Here is a 13770-nt window from a genome sequence, read left to right on the forward strand (position 1 = left end):
CCCTTACTTAATGAAATTTGAGCTGCTGCATTTTACACGGCCAATCAAGCAGTCAATCACATCTCCAAGTCCTCTCCATTCTCTGCTAAGAAACCGATTCAAACTATAACCAAAATCATCCAAACAAACAAACTTTATCATAAGGTTTCTGTATCCTCCTTAACACTCGACAGGTTTCCTTTTATTTTAGGGTTTTCGAGTTTTCATAAATTTAGGGGTTCTGAATTCTGATCCGGTTTGAAGGCCTTCCAACTTCTTCTAGATTAAAAATAAGAAATCTACAATCTGCTGATGTATCAAATTCAGTTACCATATTAAGATTTTGCTAGTTTAGTACTTTTTTATAGCCATTTATATTAAATGTTTAAGCATGCGTAGAGCCCTGGGCTATATATTAATGCTCTTTTTTGGTCAATGGAGTAGAAAAAGGCCATAGTAGGTTGAGGGTGCAAGCTTCTTTTCCGCAAGACATTTATTGTTGAACATGACCTTCCAGTTAAACCATCAGAACCTATATCTAGTCCCATTGCCTTGTAACTGGCGAAATCGTTGTTGCAGTGGCGGCTTTACTAGCTAACGTTCGAGAGAAGTACACAAAAGTTGTCTTAAGGTTCGTGTCAGTGAGTGTTTGCAAGAAGCGTTCGTGATTGCAAGCTATCCTACAACGATTTTTTTCGCTAGGTAAGTACCAACACAGGTTAATGTCGAGAAGAAGCATCAATCAAGGTATAAAATATCGATGATATCGGAAATATTGATAATCTAAAAACACGAAAATTTCGATGAAAATATCGGGATATTATCGATATTGATAAAAATTGAATAAAAACCTTAGAAATTGTAAGAAAAACTTGGAAATTTTTATTGAAACTTTGCAAGATGTTTATTTAGTCAATTATCTATTAGTTTATTACAAAAAAATTGGAAGGAAATGTATTGCATGATAGATATAACTGATTTAAGCTGATTATATAGCGAGCTGACAAACATTGTGAGTGTAAAAAAGATGTAGTAATTAATGAAAGAAGTTTAAACATACCATAATCATTTATATATAATGAATTAGTACAATATTTTACACTTTATACATTGCATGGTAAGATACATGAGTGACTGCAAGGTCTAAAATATCGATGATATCGGAAATATCGGTAATCCAAAAATACGGAAATTTCGATGGAAATATCGGGATATTATGGATATTTTAGACCATGACATCAATATAAAGGGTAAAATGAATAGTAACATGATTGACTTTTTAGTGTAAAAATGTGGTTTTTCGTTAAAGTAAATCGTACGGGGAGCTTTTGGTTAAAGTTCCCTTTTTAAAATACGATATAAAAACTTTTCAAAAACTAAAAAGAAACAGTTATAAACAATATTGAAGAACAGTGCTATTATTTAAAAGATCATTACAAAGTTGCTAGCTAAGCAATCAATAGAATGCGTTTAACTAGCCATGTTATCATACATCATAGACTCATTATTGTTTAACTTTGTACGAGATAAATTATTAATCTCGTTGAATTATTTCAATTTTCCGTGGTTGAAGATCGCAAGTTCATCACCTCGAACAATGGCTACGGCCTGTGAAAAATTCCACAAATTATGCACTAGCAGTGTATAGAAATAGAACAGCATTTGATAATAAAATTAGGACAGCATTTGATTCAGTTAATTAAGAAGACACCTAATTACCTCACTTATAGTAAGTTTGTGATCTGAATCAACTTTTAGGCAGCGCAATGCTGCGTGAGCCATATTCCGGACCATCCTAGCATCACCAGCAATTTCCCTAAGTCTGGAGTCCTTCAGTTTGCCAAACTCACCATTTTCTAGAAGTGACAGTGCCTGTTGTGAAAAATCATTCGTCAGGCTTGCAAATTTCCACGTCATAACCAAAAGAAAAAGACTATCGTTTTTCTTAACGGTTAAATCTACGTCCTTTCTGCCACTTAGTACTATGCTCCAGTGGTATTCCTTTTCACTTGTAAGTGAGAAGTCTTAGGTTCAATTCTCGCCAAAGACGAGTTTGAATCATATTATTGCTAGCCCATTGTGAGGCTAAGCCCACCTCCTTCCTCTTAATAGTAATAATATCGTTTGTTAAAAAAAAAAAAAAAATCTACATCCTTGCCAATTAATAGCCTGCTTCAGAGTTTACTGTCAAATGAGAAACATGTTACAGAATACAGTTCTGAAGATGCAATTCCAGTTAAAAGAAGCAATTGTACTTGAAGTTTTCCAGTCACATTTGAGCTAGAATCACCGGATTTTGGTTGGACATACGAGAGATCTTACCCGTTCAATCATGGACTGGTCCTTCCCTTGGTCGTGAACAGGACTTACACACTTTCCAGTAATAAGCTCCAGTAGGAATTTCCCATAATCATGTACGTCGCCAAAATGGAGCTTGTCGTATCTAATTTAAAGTATCAATCAGCAGTATATAAGAATATGGTTTAAAACATGTTCTTTACAATTATTTCCTATTAAATTAAATGCTTATGCAAGATATATATAAGAGAATTACGAAGTTCTCTTACTTGGATATCAAATCTTTAGTTGGGGGAATGTCACCCTTAAGCCACTCAGCATATGCGAAGTTGCAGAGCTTGAAGAACATCAGTCAAAACCAAGTATTCAGGTATAGGCAATAAGTCGAAGAGCATGATGAGTAAGAAACTCAGTTGTGTGCTAGACTACTCATCCAATTTTGTAATTATTGCAAAACCATATTTAAGAGATCAACAAAGTTGAATTCGTTGTAAAAAGTCTATCGAACTTCCATTTTTTCTTTTGTTATATTGGCTCATAACTTTTGACCATGTTTCTGTTCCCTTATGCATATGAAGTATCAGGATGTACTTACCATTGCGGAGTAACCATGAGAAAGAGCAACGCTGGAAGCACAAACATTTTTGTGAACAATAGGTCCATCAACACACTCCTCATGGAGATAGCGCAAGCTTCCACCTATTTCTAGAGCGATAGACCACCTCATTCTCCAATCCAGTTTCTCGGCCAACTCATCCCCTACAAACTAATAGAGCTCAGTTTGAATTCTATTCTGTGCAAGAACAAAACTGAAAACAATGTAGTCTGTTTTGGAAGTCCGAAACAAAAAAGAAAAAAAGAAAAAAAAGAAGAACATCATGCAGCTCATAATAGAAGGGATATCGATTTACCAATCAACTATGATAAGATGAATAATCGGTAAGGAATACATGTGTGCGCATGTGCGTGTGTTTTGAGTTCATTGACGTCAAAACTAGCTACTAAAGTTCTTGTAAACCAAGACTTTTGAAAAATAGGATGCATCAGTTAGAGAAGTAGTCGTTCTTACATTGCAAGTTTATTCCAACGGTACCCAAACAAGGTAAGTCGAAAAGCAAGAATGCAGAAGTGCCTGTGCTGCAGTACCCAACAAGATTCAAGATGTTGCGGTGGCACACCCGGGATAGGATCTCTAGGACTGACCAGAAGCCTTTGTTTGTTGTCTTTAAAGACTTTACTAAAACAGGGGTTTCTTGTAATATTCCCTGATGAACTGTTATGCCATTCACAACTGCTAAAATGTTATCATCAGCAAAGCCATTGGTTATCACTTCAAGTTCATTGTAAGAAAACACTCGAGGAAAACCATTTCTCCAAGATAGAGGATAGCAACAAGGATTCTGAGGATATGGCGCGGGTGCAGATTTATTTCTCAACTCGCAAGCATTGAAATCTTTACTATTCTCTTCCCCAAGATGCTCTTCGGGATCTGCTGAATCATAATTTGGCTTGATCGGACAAATCTCAGCAAGCTGTGTATCATTCGATAGCATCAAGCTAGCAAAATATTTTTCCTTTACCACTGCAACATTGCACGTCACATGTCCACGTAGAAAAACTTTCCATTTCTTAAAGTGACTGACAACCGAACACAAAAAAAGTTAAAAGAAAAATAGAGGGAGAAGAGAAGAATACCGGGGTACTATAGAGAATCCTATGGCATACCCGTCTAATACGATCCAACGTGTATTGAGGTTATGTGATTCCTTAATTGTCAGTCTCGCCGGACAAAACCCGGCTGCAAGTTTAAGCACCAACCTCACCTGCATATATATATATATATATATATATATATTACACCACAGTTTTTTAGCATGGTAACACATATTCATAACACTTGCCAAAACTGAAATATAAAAAGATAAATAATAAGAAAAAACAGCTACCCCATTCTTCGAGCACTGACGATATAAAGGCTGGAAGCTACTCTGGTATTGTCCTCTTTTTCGCTCGAATTCTTCTCCAAGCTCGACAGGATCCACTTCCTCGTGGTCAACGGATTCTATTCTCTCCCCTGCGGAACATAAACTGGTATATATTAGGCATATATATAGTAGTAAGAAGCAAAGAAACCAACACGTATATTAGATATATATATATATATACACACACACACACACGAAGCAGATATACACGAAGCACACCTCGGCGTCGCCAAGTTTCAAATCCCCCCACTGTAATTGTGATTAGATTAATTAAAATATCTGTCGAGAAAAAAGAAACTTACGTATTCCAGAGATGCCGAAACCCATGAGCAACTTAAACGGAAAGCAAGAGTTCTTCTTGACATGGTGATCAATAGTGAAAACTCCTAAAACAAGGAAGATGTCACCAGGTTTAACGACATGCTTGAGAGCCCATTCCACGGCTTCCATGCTTCCTTTAGTCCTATTTGCATCGACAGCCACTATCACGGCCTCTCTTTGGGATGACTGCAACTGCAAACCAGTCATCTCCCTTTCTCTTTTCATTGTGTTTAGCTACTGTTTAGGGAGAGCTTTTGCTTGTGATCAGCAGAGGGGGTTTTAGTGTTGCTCTAAATCTGTTTATCGTCTGATATATATGGGGTTTGTTTGCCGGACTTGGATGATTTCGTCATTGACAAGAAGACCAAGCCGACCAAGGAAATGGTTGACGTCAGTTATTCGTTAGTTATTATCGTTGGCAATGATGAGGCTATCAGCATCAGCTTCTAAATTTTTTTCATTTTTGAAAGAAAGGAATATTTTTCTTGGCCTTAACTATTTTCTTCTTGTAATAATGCTGGCTGGCTCTCTTTGTTTTTTCTTGAATCTGGATCCTTGTCGGATCTTTGTCGGATCCTTTTTGTGAGGATCTCAGGGTCCATGAATCGTATTCGTTTATCGTACATCGTGCGACTATAAATTATTTAAAATTAAACAAAAACATATATGAGAAAAATTGATCGCATGATGTATAATAAACTGATACGATTTACTAATATTCAGAATCCTCACCAAAAGTGTCCGGAGAGGATCTGTTGGTTTTTTCTTTTCATGAGTTCTGTTTGGAACTTATCTCACTGCTTGCTCGTAAAGTGTGTATAATACACCCTCAATTCATTACAAATACAATACTGTTTAGTACATATAAAAAATCACCTCCCAATGATAACATGACACCATACTGATAAAGGTTGTCTAGAAAGTTTCCATCTAAAACATTAATTAAAGGATAATGATAGGAAAACGAAATTTATAGACAAGATTTTGAAAATTAAAGAATATGAAAGTAGATAATTGGTTTAGTACTTAAGCGTTGATAAACGTGCTAATTTTTATTGGTAACACATCATTTAATTTTTAAACTTAATCTCTAAATTTGGTTTTCCTAAACTTAATAACCTTAAAACTAAACAATAATGCGTTTGTATATTTTTTTTTGGTAATGCTAGGGATACCAAATTTTTAAACCAAATTTGTAAACCAAATGATATGGTTATTGATAATTGAGTTATTTCTCAAGTGATGATTAACGTGCTTATTTCTTATTGGTGACATATCATTTGGTTTGCAAATCTGGTTTAAAAGTTTAGTCTCTCTATTTTTTTTTTTTTTTTTTTTTTTTTTTAAATTTTTTGTAGAGACGGATTAGGCGAGATTAGCTCTTCGTCAACAGTCGCGTGCGAGGTACCAACCCTCTCCCAAAGGAGAAAGGACCGTTGCACCCAGAAACCCCCCGCCCATCCCCCCTCTACAAGAATTTATTAATAATAAGAAGAAAAAAGGAAAAGTAGAACAAACGGGGGGACTAGGCCAAAACCCGCTAAAAACAATTATTGAAAATGATATGGACTAGTTTAAGGGTGTTTAGCTTCAGTCACCTAAAATTGAATTTGGAGACTAAATTTGGAGACTAAATTTGCAAATTAAATGATATGTTATCAATGAGAATAAACACGTTTATCAATGTTTAAATAATAAACTAATTATCAACTTCTATGTCCTTTAGTTTTCAAAACTTTATCTACAAATTTAATCTCTTTAGCATTATTTTTTTTTTCGATCTACCATAGTAATTGTCATCATCTCTCTACCGCCCAAAACTTGAGAGAGCCTCCATCTCGCCCGTTTCTTCATCGGGAAAAATCCGTCCGCAACTCTCTCCACTGCTCTGTCCTCCACTAGCTCACCACTCTGTAATCTGTGTGTTAGTTCCTCAAATATACCCAGAAGGGACCCGAACGCACTCCGCCGGCCTCTGCAACCTCCCTCTTGCACCAGTCACCAAACCTAACAGACTCAAAGGAATACCTTGTTTTCCATCCTTTCAGTTTGATATAAGTTAACTAATTAGTTTTAGTTTGACAAAAAAAAAAAAAAGTTTTAGGGTTTCTGTATCTTTCTCAAAATTCGATGGGTTTCCTTTTATTTTAGGGTTTTTGAGTTTCTTAAGTTTAGGTGGTCTCATGGACGGAGCCAATGAAGGCTCATTGGGGGTAGCTGCCCTCACTCAAGTAATTCGTTTGTTTAGTTACAAACTACAATTATATAATATACACGAGTTATCTTTAAAGAAAATATATGTATCTAATATCCAACATATATTCATTCTACTTATACTTCATATCAAATATTATATGAGCAATAGTGCTCTTGTTCTGTCATTCAAACCGAAAAAACCCTGTTCCCGCCTATCATGTACTTATAATTTTTCTCATCACTTTGCCACTTTCCACTACTATATTGAAATTTTTATAACATTGGAATTGTGATACATCATCATTTGAAATTATCTTTAATATCATATTGCGTATAACCATTTTATAATAAGGTTTTCTTAGTTGTTTTCGGTTGCCCTCACTAGAAGAAATTTCTGGCTCCGTTCCTGGATGGTTTGATCTCGTTTGAAGGCCTTTCAACTTCTCCTAGATTAAAAATAAGAAATCTACAATCTGCCGATGAATCAAATTCAGTTATTAATATTTTGCTAGTTTAGTACTTATTTAGCCATTTCTATTAATTAAATGTTTAAGCATGTGTACAGCCCTGGGCTATATATTGATGCTCTTTTATTTTGTCAGTAGAGTAGAAACAAGGCCATAGTAGTTTGAGGGTGCAAGCATTTTCGTTTTTGTAAGACATTTATGGTTGAACATGACCTGCTAGTTAAACCATCAGAACCAATCTCTAGTCCCATTGCCTTGTAATAACTGGCGAAATTGTTGTTGGAGGGGTGACTGTAGTAGCCAACATTCAGAGAAGTACACAAAAGTTGCCTTAAGGTTCGTGTTGGTTCGTGTTGGTGAGTGTTTGCGAGAAGCATTCGTGATTGGAAGCTAGATGATCCAACACCGAATTTTTCGCTAGGTAAGTACCAACACAGGTTAATGTCGAGGACAAGCTTTTTTTTTTTTTTTTTTTTAAATTAACAGATAGAAATTTTCGAAAACTAAAAAGAAACAGTTAAAAACAAATATTGAAGAACAGTGCCATTATTCAAAAGATCATTACAAGTTGCTAGCTAAGCAATTAGTAGAATGCGTTTAACTAGCCATGTTATCATACATCATAGACACATTGTTTAACTTTGTACAAGACAAATTCTTAACTCGTCGACTAATTTCATTTTTCAGTGGTTGGAAATCGCAAGTTCATCACCTCGAACAATGGCTATGGCCTGTGAATAAAACACAAATTCTGCATTAGCAGTGTATAGAAATGGAAATGCATTTGATAATAAAATTAGAACAGCATTTGATTCAGTTAATTAAGAAAACACTAAATTACCTCACTTATAGACAGTTTGTGATCTGAATCAACTTTTAGGCAGCGCAGCGCAGCGTGAGACATATGCCGGACCATCCTAGCATCACCAGCAGTTTCCTTCAATCTGCAATCCATCAGTTTACGTAACTCACTATTTTCTAGAAGTGGCAGTGCCTGTTGTGAAAAATCATTCATCAGGCTGCAAATTTCTACTTGATAACCAAAAGAAAAGGACTTAACGGTTTTCTTAACGATTAAATCCACGTCCTTGCCAATTAGTAGCCTGCTTCAGAGTTTTTTGTCAAATGAGAAACATGTTACAGGATACAGTTTTGAAGATGCAATTCCAGTTAAAAGAAGAAATTGTCCTTGAAGTTTTCCAGTCACATTTGAGCCAGAATCACTGGCTTTAGGTTGGACATATGAGAGATCTTACCCATTCAATCATGGGGTCCTTCCCTTGGTCGTGAACGGGCCTTACACACTTTCCAGTAATAAGCTCCAGTAGGAATTTCCCATAATCATATACGTCGCCAAAATGGCTCTCGTCGTATCTAATTTAAATTTTCAATCAGCAGCTATATGAGAATATGGATTAAAACATTCTTTACATTTCTTTCCTATTAAATTAAATGCTTATGCAGGATATATGTAAGACATAATTACGAAGATCTCTTACTTGAATATCAAATCTTTAGTCGGGGAGAAAATACCATTAAGCCACTCAGCACGTATGAAGTTGCAGAGCTTGAAGAACATCAGTCAAAACCTGGTATTCAGTTATAGGGAATAAGTCGAAGAGCATGACAGTAAGAAACTCAGTTGTGTGCAATACTAACTCATCCAATTTTGTAATTATTGTAAAACCATATTTATGAGATCAACAAAGTTGAATTCGTTGAACAAAGTCTATCGAACTTCCATTTCTTTTTGTTATATTGGCTCATAATTTGACCATTTTTCTGTTCCCATATGCATATGAAGTATCAGGATGTACTTATGTTGAGTTTTGGTTTCAATATTTGTTGTATATTTCATTATGAAGATTACAAGAGAGTGAAGGCAACTCTTAGACTAACTCCAACCCTGGGCTACAAGCCAAAATTTTAGCCCAAATTTTCCCCCAAACACCCCCCAACCCAAGCTAAAATATTGGGCTAAAAGGGGAATGCTGAAGTGGGGCCAAATTCCCCCCTCCCCCCCCCCAGCTGCGTGGACTCACCCAGTTTTGGGCCACTCTCGGCCCGTGGACTCGCGCACGCGCCCCACGCCCCCAACTTGCAACCGGAGCCCGACAGGAAGGGGGCCCAGCTTCAGGCCTTGTCGGCCATTCATCCGAGCCCAACGGCTCTTTTCAAAATCAGACGGGCATCATTTAAGGACCGTTGGTTGATCCAACGGTCCATATTCAAACTTTATTTTTAAAAAATATGTTATTTTAAAATACATTGAATCCAACGGTTGAGATTGAATATACTCAAATCTAACGGTAAAAAAAAAATCTAACGGCCCAAATTTAAATCCAACGGCTAAAACAATTAAATAAATTTATTTAACACAAAATTTACCCAAAAACTCTATAAATACCTATGTATTTGTTCAAACATCCACACAAAATTCAATTTTCTCCTACAATTCTTCCAATTTATCTTTCTATCATTTCTTTCCATTTCCAAATTGTTCAACATGGCAAGAGAGCATGTTAGAGGTCGTAATTGGACCTTTGAGGAAGATGTTTCTTTATGCTTGGCATGGGTTTCTGTTAGTGAAGATGGTGCAGTTGGCACAAATCAAAATAAAAAGGTTTTGTGGGATAAAATCATTGCAAAGTTTCAAGAAAACTGCAATGGCAGCGGGCGAGACTGTGGTGGTGTTTATGATCGGTGGAAGACTATCAACAAAGCATGCACTTTATGGAAGGGAAGCTTAGAGAGAGCCATGGTTGGCATGCCTAGTGGAAGGAGCGCCATAGAAATTGTGAGTTTTTTTCTTGATATTTTATTTGTCATGTACATAATATTATTTTGCAACTAATTATTTTTATGTATTTTTTGCATAGGGTGACAAAGCAATGGAAATTTACAAGACAAGAGTAACACCAAAAATTCAAGTTTTTAAGTTGCAACATGCTTGGGACGTCCTCAAGGATTGTCCAAGGTGGGCAACTGATGCAGACCAACAATGGGGAAGATTATTTCAACGTGAAGCCGCACCGAGAAATGAAGGTGGCGATGAAGGTGTCGATGAAATGACCCCATCTCCTTCTTTAGCAAGGCCCCCGGGAAGAGATAAGCAAAAGGAAGCAAAGAGAAAAGGGAAGTCCCAAGATTTGACGAGTGGAGACTTTGCTACCGGAATTGCAAAATTGCACGAAACTCATAGCGCTAGCCAAGAAGAAGCGGCCCGATTGCGTTTGCAAATGAAGGAAATCTCGGATAGGGAGGAAAATAGGTTTGAAATTGAATTCATGATGAAGGACCTCAGCAAATACACTCCAGAGAGGAAGAAGTTCTTACGTAATAAGCAAAAGGAAATTATGCGAAAGTCTGCCTCAAGGAGTATGTTTCAAGATGATGAATCCTCTGAACCCTATATCCCAACATTTCAACGAAGTCCATCACCAAGTGAAGATGGTGGATATGATTGTTAAGTTTATGTAGTGTATGAATTATGTGCTTTATTAATTAAGTTTATTAATTTTCGTTTGTATTAAGTTTATGTTGTTTATTATGTTGTCATTTGTATTAAGTTTATGTTGTTTATTATGTTGTTTATTATGTGGTTTATGTACTTTATTAAATTTATGTCTTATTATTATTGTTTCTATTTAATCTAGATGTCTTCAATAACTATTGTACTTATTATTGTACTTATTATTTCAACCTCCATTCAATAAATTATCCAACGTAGTAGACAAATAACAACATAGTACACTTAAAATTATTACATAAATGCTCAACCAACATCATCAACGTTCACCTTCTCGGCGCCACACATGCTCAACCAAATCCTTGCGGAGTGTGTCATGAATTTGAGGAGCTTGAATTCTATTTAAACGTCTCATATACTCACCCAAGGTGACCCTATCATGTCGGGTCTCATATGTGGTTGGAGCGAGATATTCAACATCTCTTGCAATAACTCTCGCATGTGTTGGTTGGTCATCATCCACATCTTCGTCTGAATCTTCTTCAAATTCGATGTACTCATCTTCCACAATCATATTGTGCAAAATTATGCACGTCATCATGATTGAATGGAGGTCTTTGGGTTGCCAAAATCGTGCAGGCCCTCTAACAATGGCCCATCGAGCTTGTAAGATCCCAAATGCTCTCTCCACATCCTTCCTGTAAGACTCTTGCCTCTGCAAAAATAATTTCTTCTTTGCACTATCGGGATGAGAAAAACTTTTGACAAAGGTAGACCAACTAGGATAAATACCATCAGTTAGGTAGTAACCTAGCTCATACATATTACCATTTACCTTGTATCGAAATTCTGGTGCCCATCCATTCACAACCTCATCGAACAGAGGAGAAGACCAAAGAACGTTGATAACGTTGTTTGATCCGGGAGAGCCGAAGAATGCATGCCAAATCCATGTGTCGTAAGATGCCACAGCCTCCAGCACGATGGTTGGCTTGTTATGACGACCCTTGAATTGGCCAGCCCAACCAGTAGGACAATTCTTCCACTCCCAATGCATACAATCGAGACTTCCTATCATGCCCGGGAAGCTTTTTTTGTCTGCCTTGCGTAGAAGCCTTTTCAAGTCTTCATGAGTTGGCTTGCGGAGGTATGTGGCTCCATAGATGGCTTGAATTGCTTGACAGAAGCGCTTCAGGTTCTCAATAGCAGTACTCTCCGCAAGTTGGCAATATTCGTTAGTTAAGTCAGCAGAGCACCCATTAGCTAGCATTCGAAATGCAGATGTGACTTTTGATGAGGTGATAAACTTTGTCGGCCTACGACATCTATCTTCCTTGTAAAGTAGTGGTCATGATTGACAACTGCGTTCAAGATGCCTTCAAAAAGTTCTCTCATCATCCGAAACCGCCTTCGAAAATCATGAGCAGGAAATCTCGGCCTCTCAATGAAATAATCTTTCATCATTTGGTCATGACACTCTTCTCTATCACGCTGCAAGAATGAATGTCCCGTGGCAGAACCACGATGGCTAGATTCGCCATGGTGCTCATATTGCATAAACGAGTTTACAAGTTCAGCTTCGGCGTTGATCAGTTCTAAATCCTTAATGTCAAGCCTTGCTTGGTATTGTGCCATCTCCATTGCCCTGCTATGCCTGCTTCTATCACCCATTGATGAGATATTGAGAATTTTTAGGAAACAAAAACTCTTTGAAAGTTGAAAGATTGGTGAATATAGAGGATGATTGAAGGTTGAAAGATTGTGTGATCAACTAATATTGGACCTGTGTTTATATTGAGGATGATTGATGAACGGTTGGTGAAAGTTGAAAATTTTGTGTTGAACGGTTGGTGAAAGTTGAAAGTTTGGAGTTGAACGGTTGGTGAAAGATGAACGGTTGGTGAAAGTTTAAAGGTTGGTGAAAGTAGCTTGCTTTGTGAAAAATTTAACGATTTTTCAATATTTATCGGAATTTAAATTTTTTTAGATTAAAATGTTCATAAAATTAATTTACAATAATCTACATATTTATTTATTTTTTTTAAAATTGATTTAAGAAAAAAAATAGCCTAAGTTCATTCTTTAATAATTCCGAGGTAAAATTTTAGGCCAGAAGGGTTGGAGCAGAAAAGATGTTTCTGGGCTAAAAGCCAAATTTTCCGGGCTAAAAAATTTGGCTTTTAGCCCAAGGGTTGGAGATGGTCTTATAGAGAGCCAAAAGAAAGCTACAATAGATTGTAGGATAACTACACAAACACAATCCCTAAAATCTGCCCTAACAAGTGGAAAAGCAAAAAACCAAATTACAAGTAAAGAAGCTTTTACAAGCTACTAAGAAAGGTTAATGTAAGGTGAATGACAAGCTATAAAAGTGACTTTAGCCTATGACTTAACTAAAGTGAGAATGACAACTCATACATACAACCCATCCATACAAACCGGTTTCAATAACTTACCATTGCGGAGTAACCATGAGAGAGAGCAATGCTGGAAACACGAACATTTTTGTGAACAATTGGTTCATCAACACACTCCTCATGGAGATAGCGTAAGCTTCCGCCTATTTCTAGAGCGATAGACCACCTTGCTCCCCACTCCAATTTCTCGGCCAACCCATCACCTACAAACTGATAGAGCTCAGTTTGAATATGCTATTCTATGCAAGAACTGTTGGAAATTCAAATAAAAACAGGTTGTAAATGGTTGCTACTAACTGTTAGTTGCTTTACAGGTTGTATTCACATTTTCGGCAACTACAAACATGCTTGCTGCCATGTGATGACCAAAAGGTGGTGATTACAAGCTGGAAGGATGCAAAGCATGTGTGTGAAAGTGTCTAGCAGCTGGTGCATATATGAAAGGGTGTAAAGATGGTGAACACCATCATTCATTGCATGTTGTTGTATTGTTGCTAGGCTTTAGAATATCATTCCAATTCCAATTCCCATTCCATTTCAACAATTGAGTTTGGAAACTCTTTGAAATATATCAAAGTGCATTGTTTGCCGAAGCTTGTTGCTTCCCTCCTTTCTTTTTTCTTTTTGTCCAATTTTAT

At 36.7% G+C, this 13770-nt stretch overlaps 4 protein-coding genes across 4 annotated transcripts; 1 reads left to right on the forward strand and 3 right to left on the reverse strand.

The window, feature by feature from the left end:
• Positions 1-1490: 1490 nt before the first annotated feature.
• Positions 1491-4808, reverse strand: LOC126603087 (proline-rich receptor-like protein kinase PERK14). Its single transcript, XM_050269839.1, has 8 exons — positions 4565-4808; positions 4244-4351; positions 3347-3859; positions 2873-3036; positions 2547-2614; positions 2302-2422; positions 1699-1851; positions 1491-1587 (listed from the first exon to the last, which is right to left on the reverse strand). The coding sequence occupies exons 1-8, from the start codon at positions 4806-4808 to the stop codon at positions 1528-1530; spliced, it is 1431 nt and encodes a 476-aa protein (XP_050125796.1). The 3' UTR covers positions 1491-1527.
• Positions 4809-7929: 3121 nt separating this feature from the next.
• Positions 7930-8825, reverse strand: LOC126603088 (protein kinase STUNTED-like). The gene is made up of 4 exons (XM_050269840.1): positions 8746-8825; positions 8503-8620; positions 8088-8240; positions 7930-7977 (listed from the first exon to the last, which is right to left on the reverse strand). Exons 1-4 carry the CDS (start codon positions 8823-8825, stop codon positions 7930-7932), a joined length of 399 nt encoding a protein of 132 aa, XP_050125797.1.
• Positions 8826-9669: 844 nt separating this feature from the next.
• Positions 9670-10716, forward strand: LOC126603089 (uncharacterized). The gene is made up of 2 exons (XM_050269842.1): positions 9670-10043; positions 10126-10716. The coding sequence occupies exons 1-2, from the start codon at positions 9753-9755 to the stop codon at positions 10714-10716; spliced, it is 882 nt and encodes a 293-aa protein (XP_050125799.1). The 5' UTR covers positions 9670-9752.
• A 318-nt stretch (positions 10717-11034) lies between these two features.
• Positions 11035-12386, reverse strand: LOC126603090 (uncharacterized). Its single transcript, XM_050269843.1, has 3 exons — positions 12092-12386; positions 11508-11978; positions 11035-11276 (listed from the first exon to the last, which is right to left on the reverse strand). Exons 1-3 carry the CDS (start codon positions 12384-12386, stop codon positions 11035-11037), a joined length of 1008 nt encoding a protein of 335 aa, XP_050125800.1.
• Between the last annotated feature and the right edge of the window lie 1384 nt (positions 12387-13770).

This window comes from Malus sylvestris, chromosome 15, assembly GCF_916048215.2.
Source record: "Malus sylvestris chromosome 15, drMalSylv7.2, whole genome shotgun sequence".
Lineage (NCBI taxonomy): Eukaryota > Viridiplantae > Streptophyta > Magnoliopsida > Rosales > Rosaceae > Malus > Malus sylvestris.

Excerpts from the sequence above, each read along its gene's own strand:
- LOC126603088 (XM_050269840.1), bottom strand. The coding sequence starts at position 8,825 with ATGTTCTTCAAGCTCTGCAACTTCATACGTGCTGAGTGGCTTAATGGT. Across the intron at positions 8,621-8,745 it reads ACTAAAGATTTGATATTCAA|ATACGACGAGAGCCATTTTG; the intron begins GTAAGAGATCTT and ends AATTTAAATTAG. Across the intron at positions 8,241-8,502 it reads AGGACCCCATGATTGAATGG|GCACTGCCACTTCTAGAAAA; the intron begins GTAAGATCTCTC and ends TTTTCACAACAG.
- LOC126603089 (XM_050269842.1), top strand. The coding sequence starts at position 9,753 with ATGGCAAGAGAGCATGTTAGAGGTCGTAATTGGACCTTTGAGGAAGAT. Across the intron at positions 10,044-10,125 it reads GAAGGAGCGCCATAGAAATT|GGTGACAAAGCAATGGAAAT; the intron begins GTGAGTTTTTTT and ends TTTTTTGCATAG.
- LOC126603087 (XM_050269839.1), bottom strand. The coding sequence starts at position 4,808 with ATGAAAAGAGAAAGGGAGATGACTGGTTTGCAGTTGCAGTCATCCCAA. Across the intron at positions 3,037-3,346 it reads CGTTGGAATAAACTTGCAAT|GGGATGAGTTGGCCGAGAAA; the intron begins GTAAGAACGACT and ends ATTAGTTTGTAG. Across the intron at positions 2,615-2,872 it reads CTCATGGTTACTCCGCAATG|CTCTGCAACTTCGCATATGC; the intron begins GTAAGTACATCC and ends ATGTTCTTCAAG.
- LOC126603090 (XM_050269843.1), bottom strand. The coding sequence starts at position 12,386 with ATGGGTGATAGAAGCAGGCATAGCAGGGCAATGGAGATGGCACAATAC. Across the intron at positions 11,979-12,091 it reads GATGAGAGAACTTTTTGAAG|CTAATGGGTGCTCTGCTGAC; the intron begins GCATCTTGAACG and ends TTCGAATGCTAG. Across the intron at positions 11,277-11,507 it reads AGGTTACTACCTAACTGATG|ATGAGTACATCGAATTTGAA; the intron begins GTATTTATCCTA and ends TGATTGTGGAAG.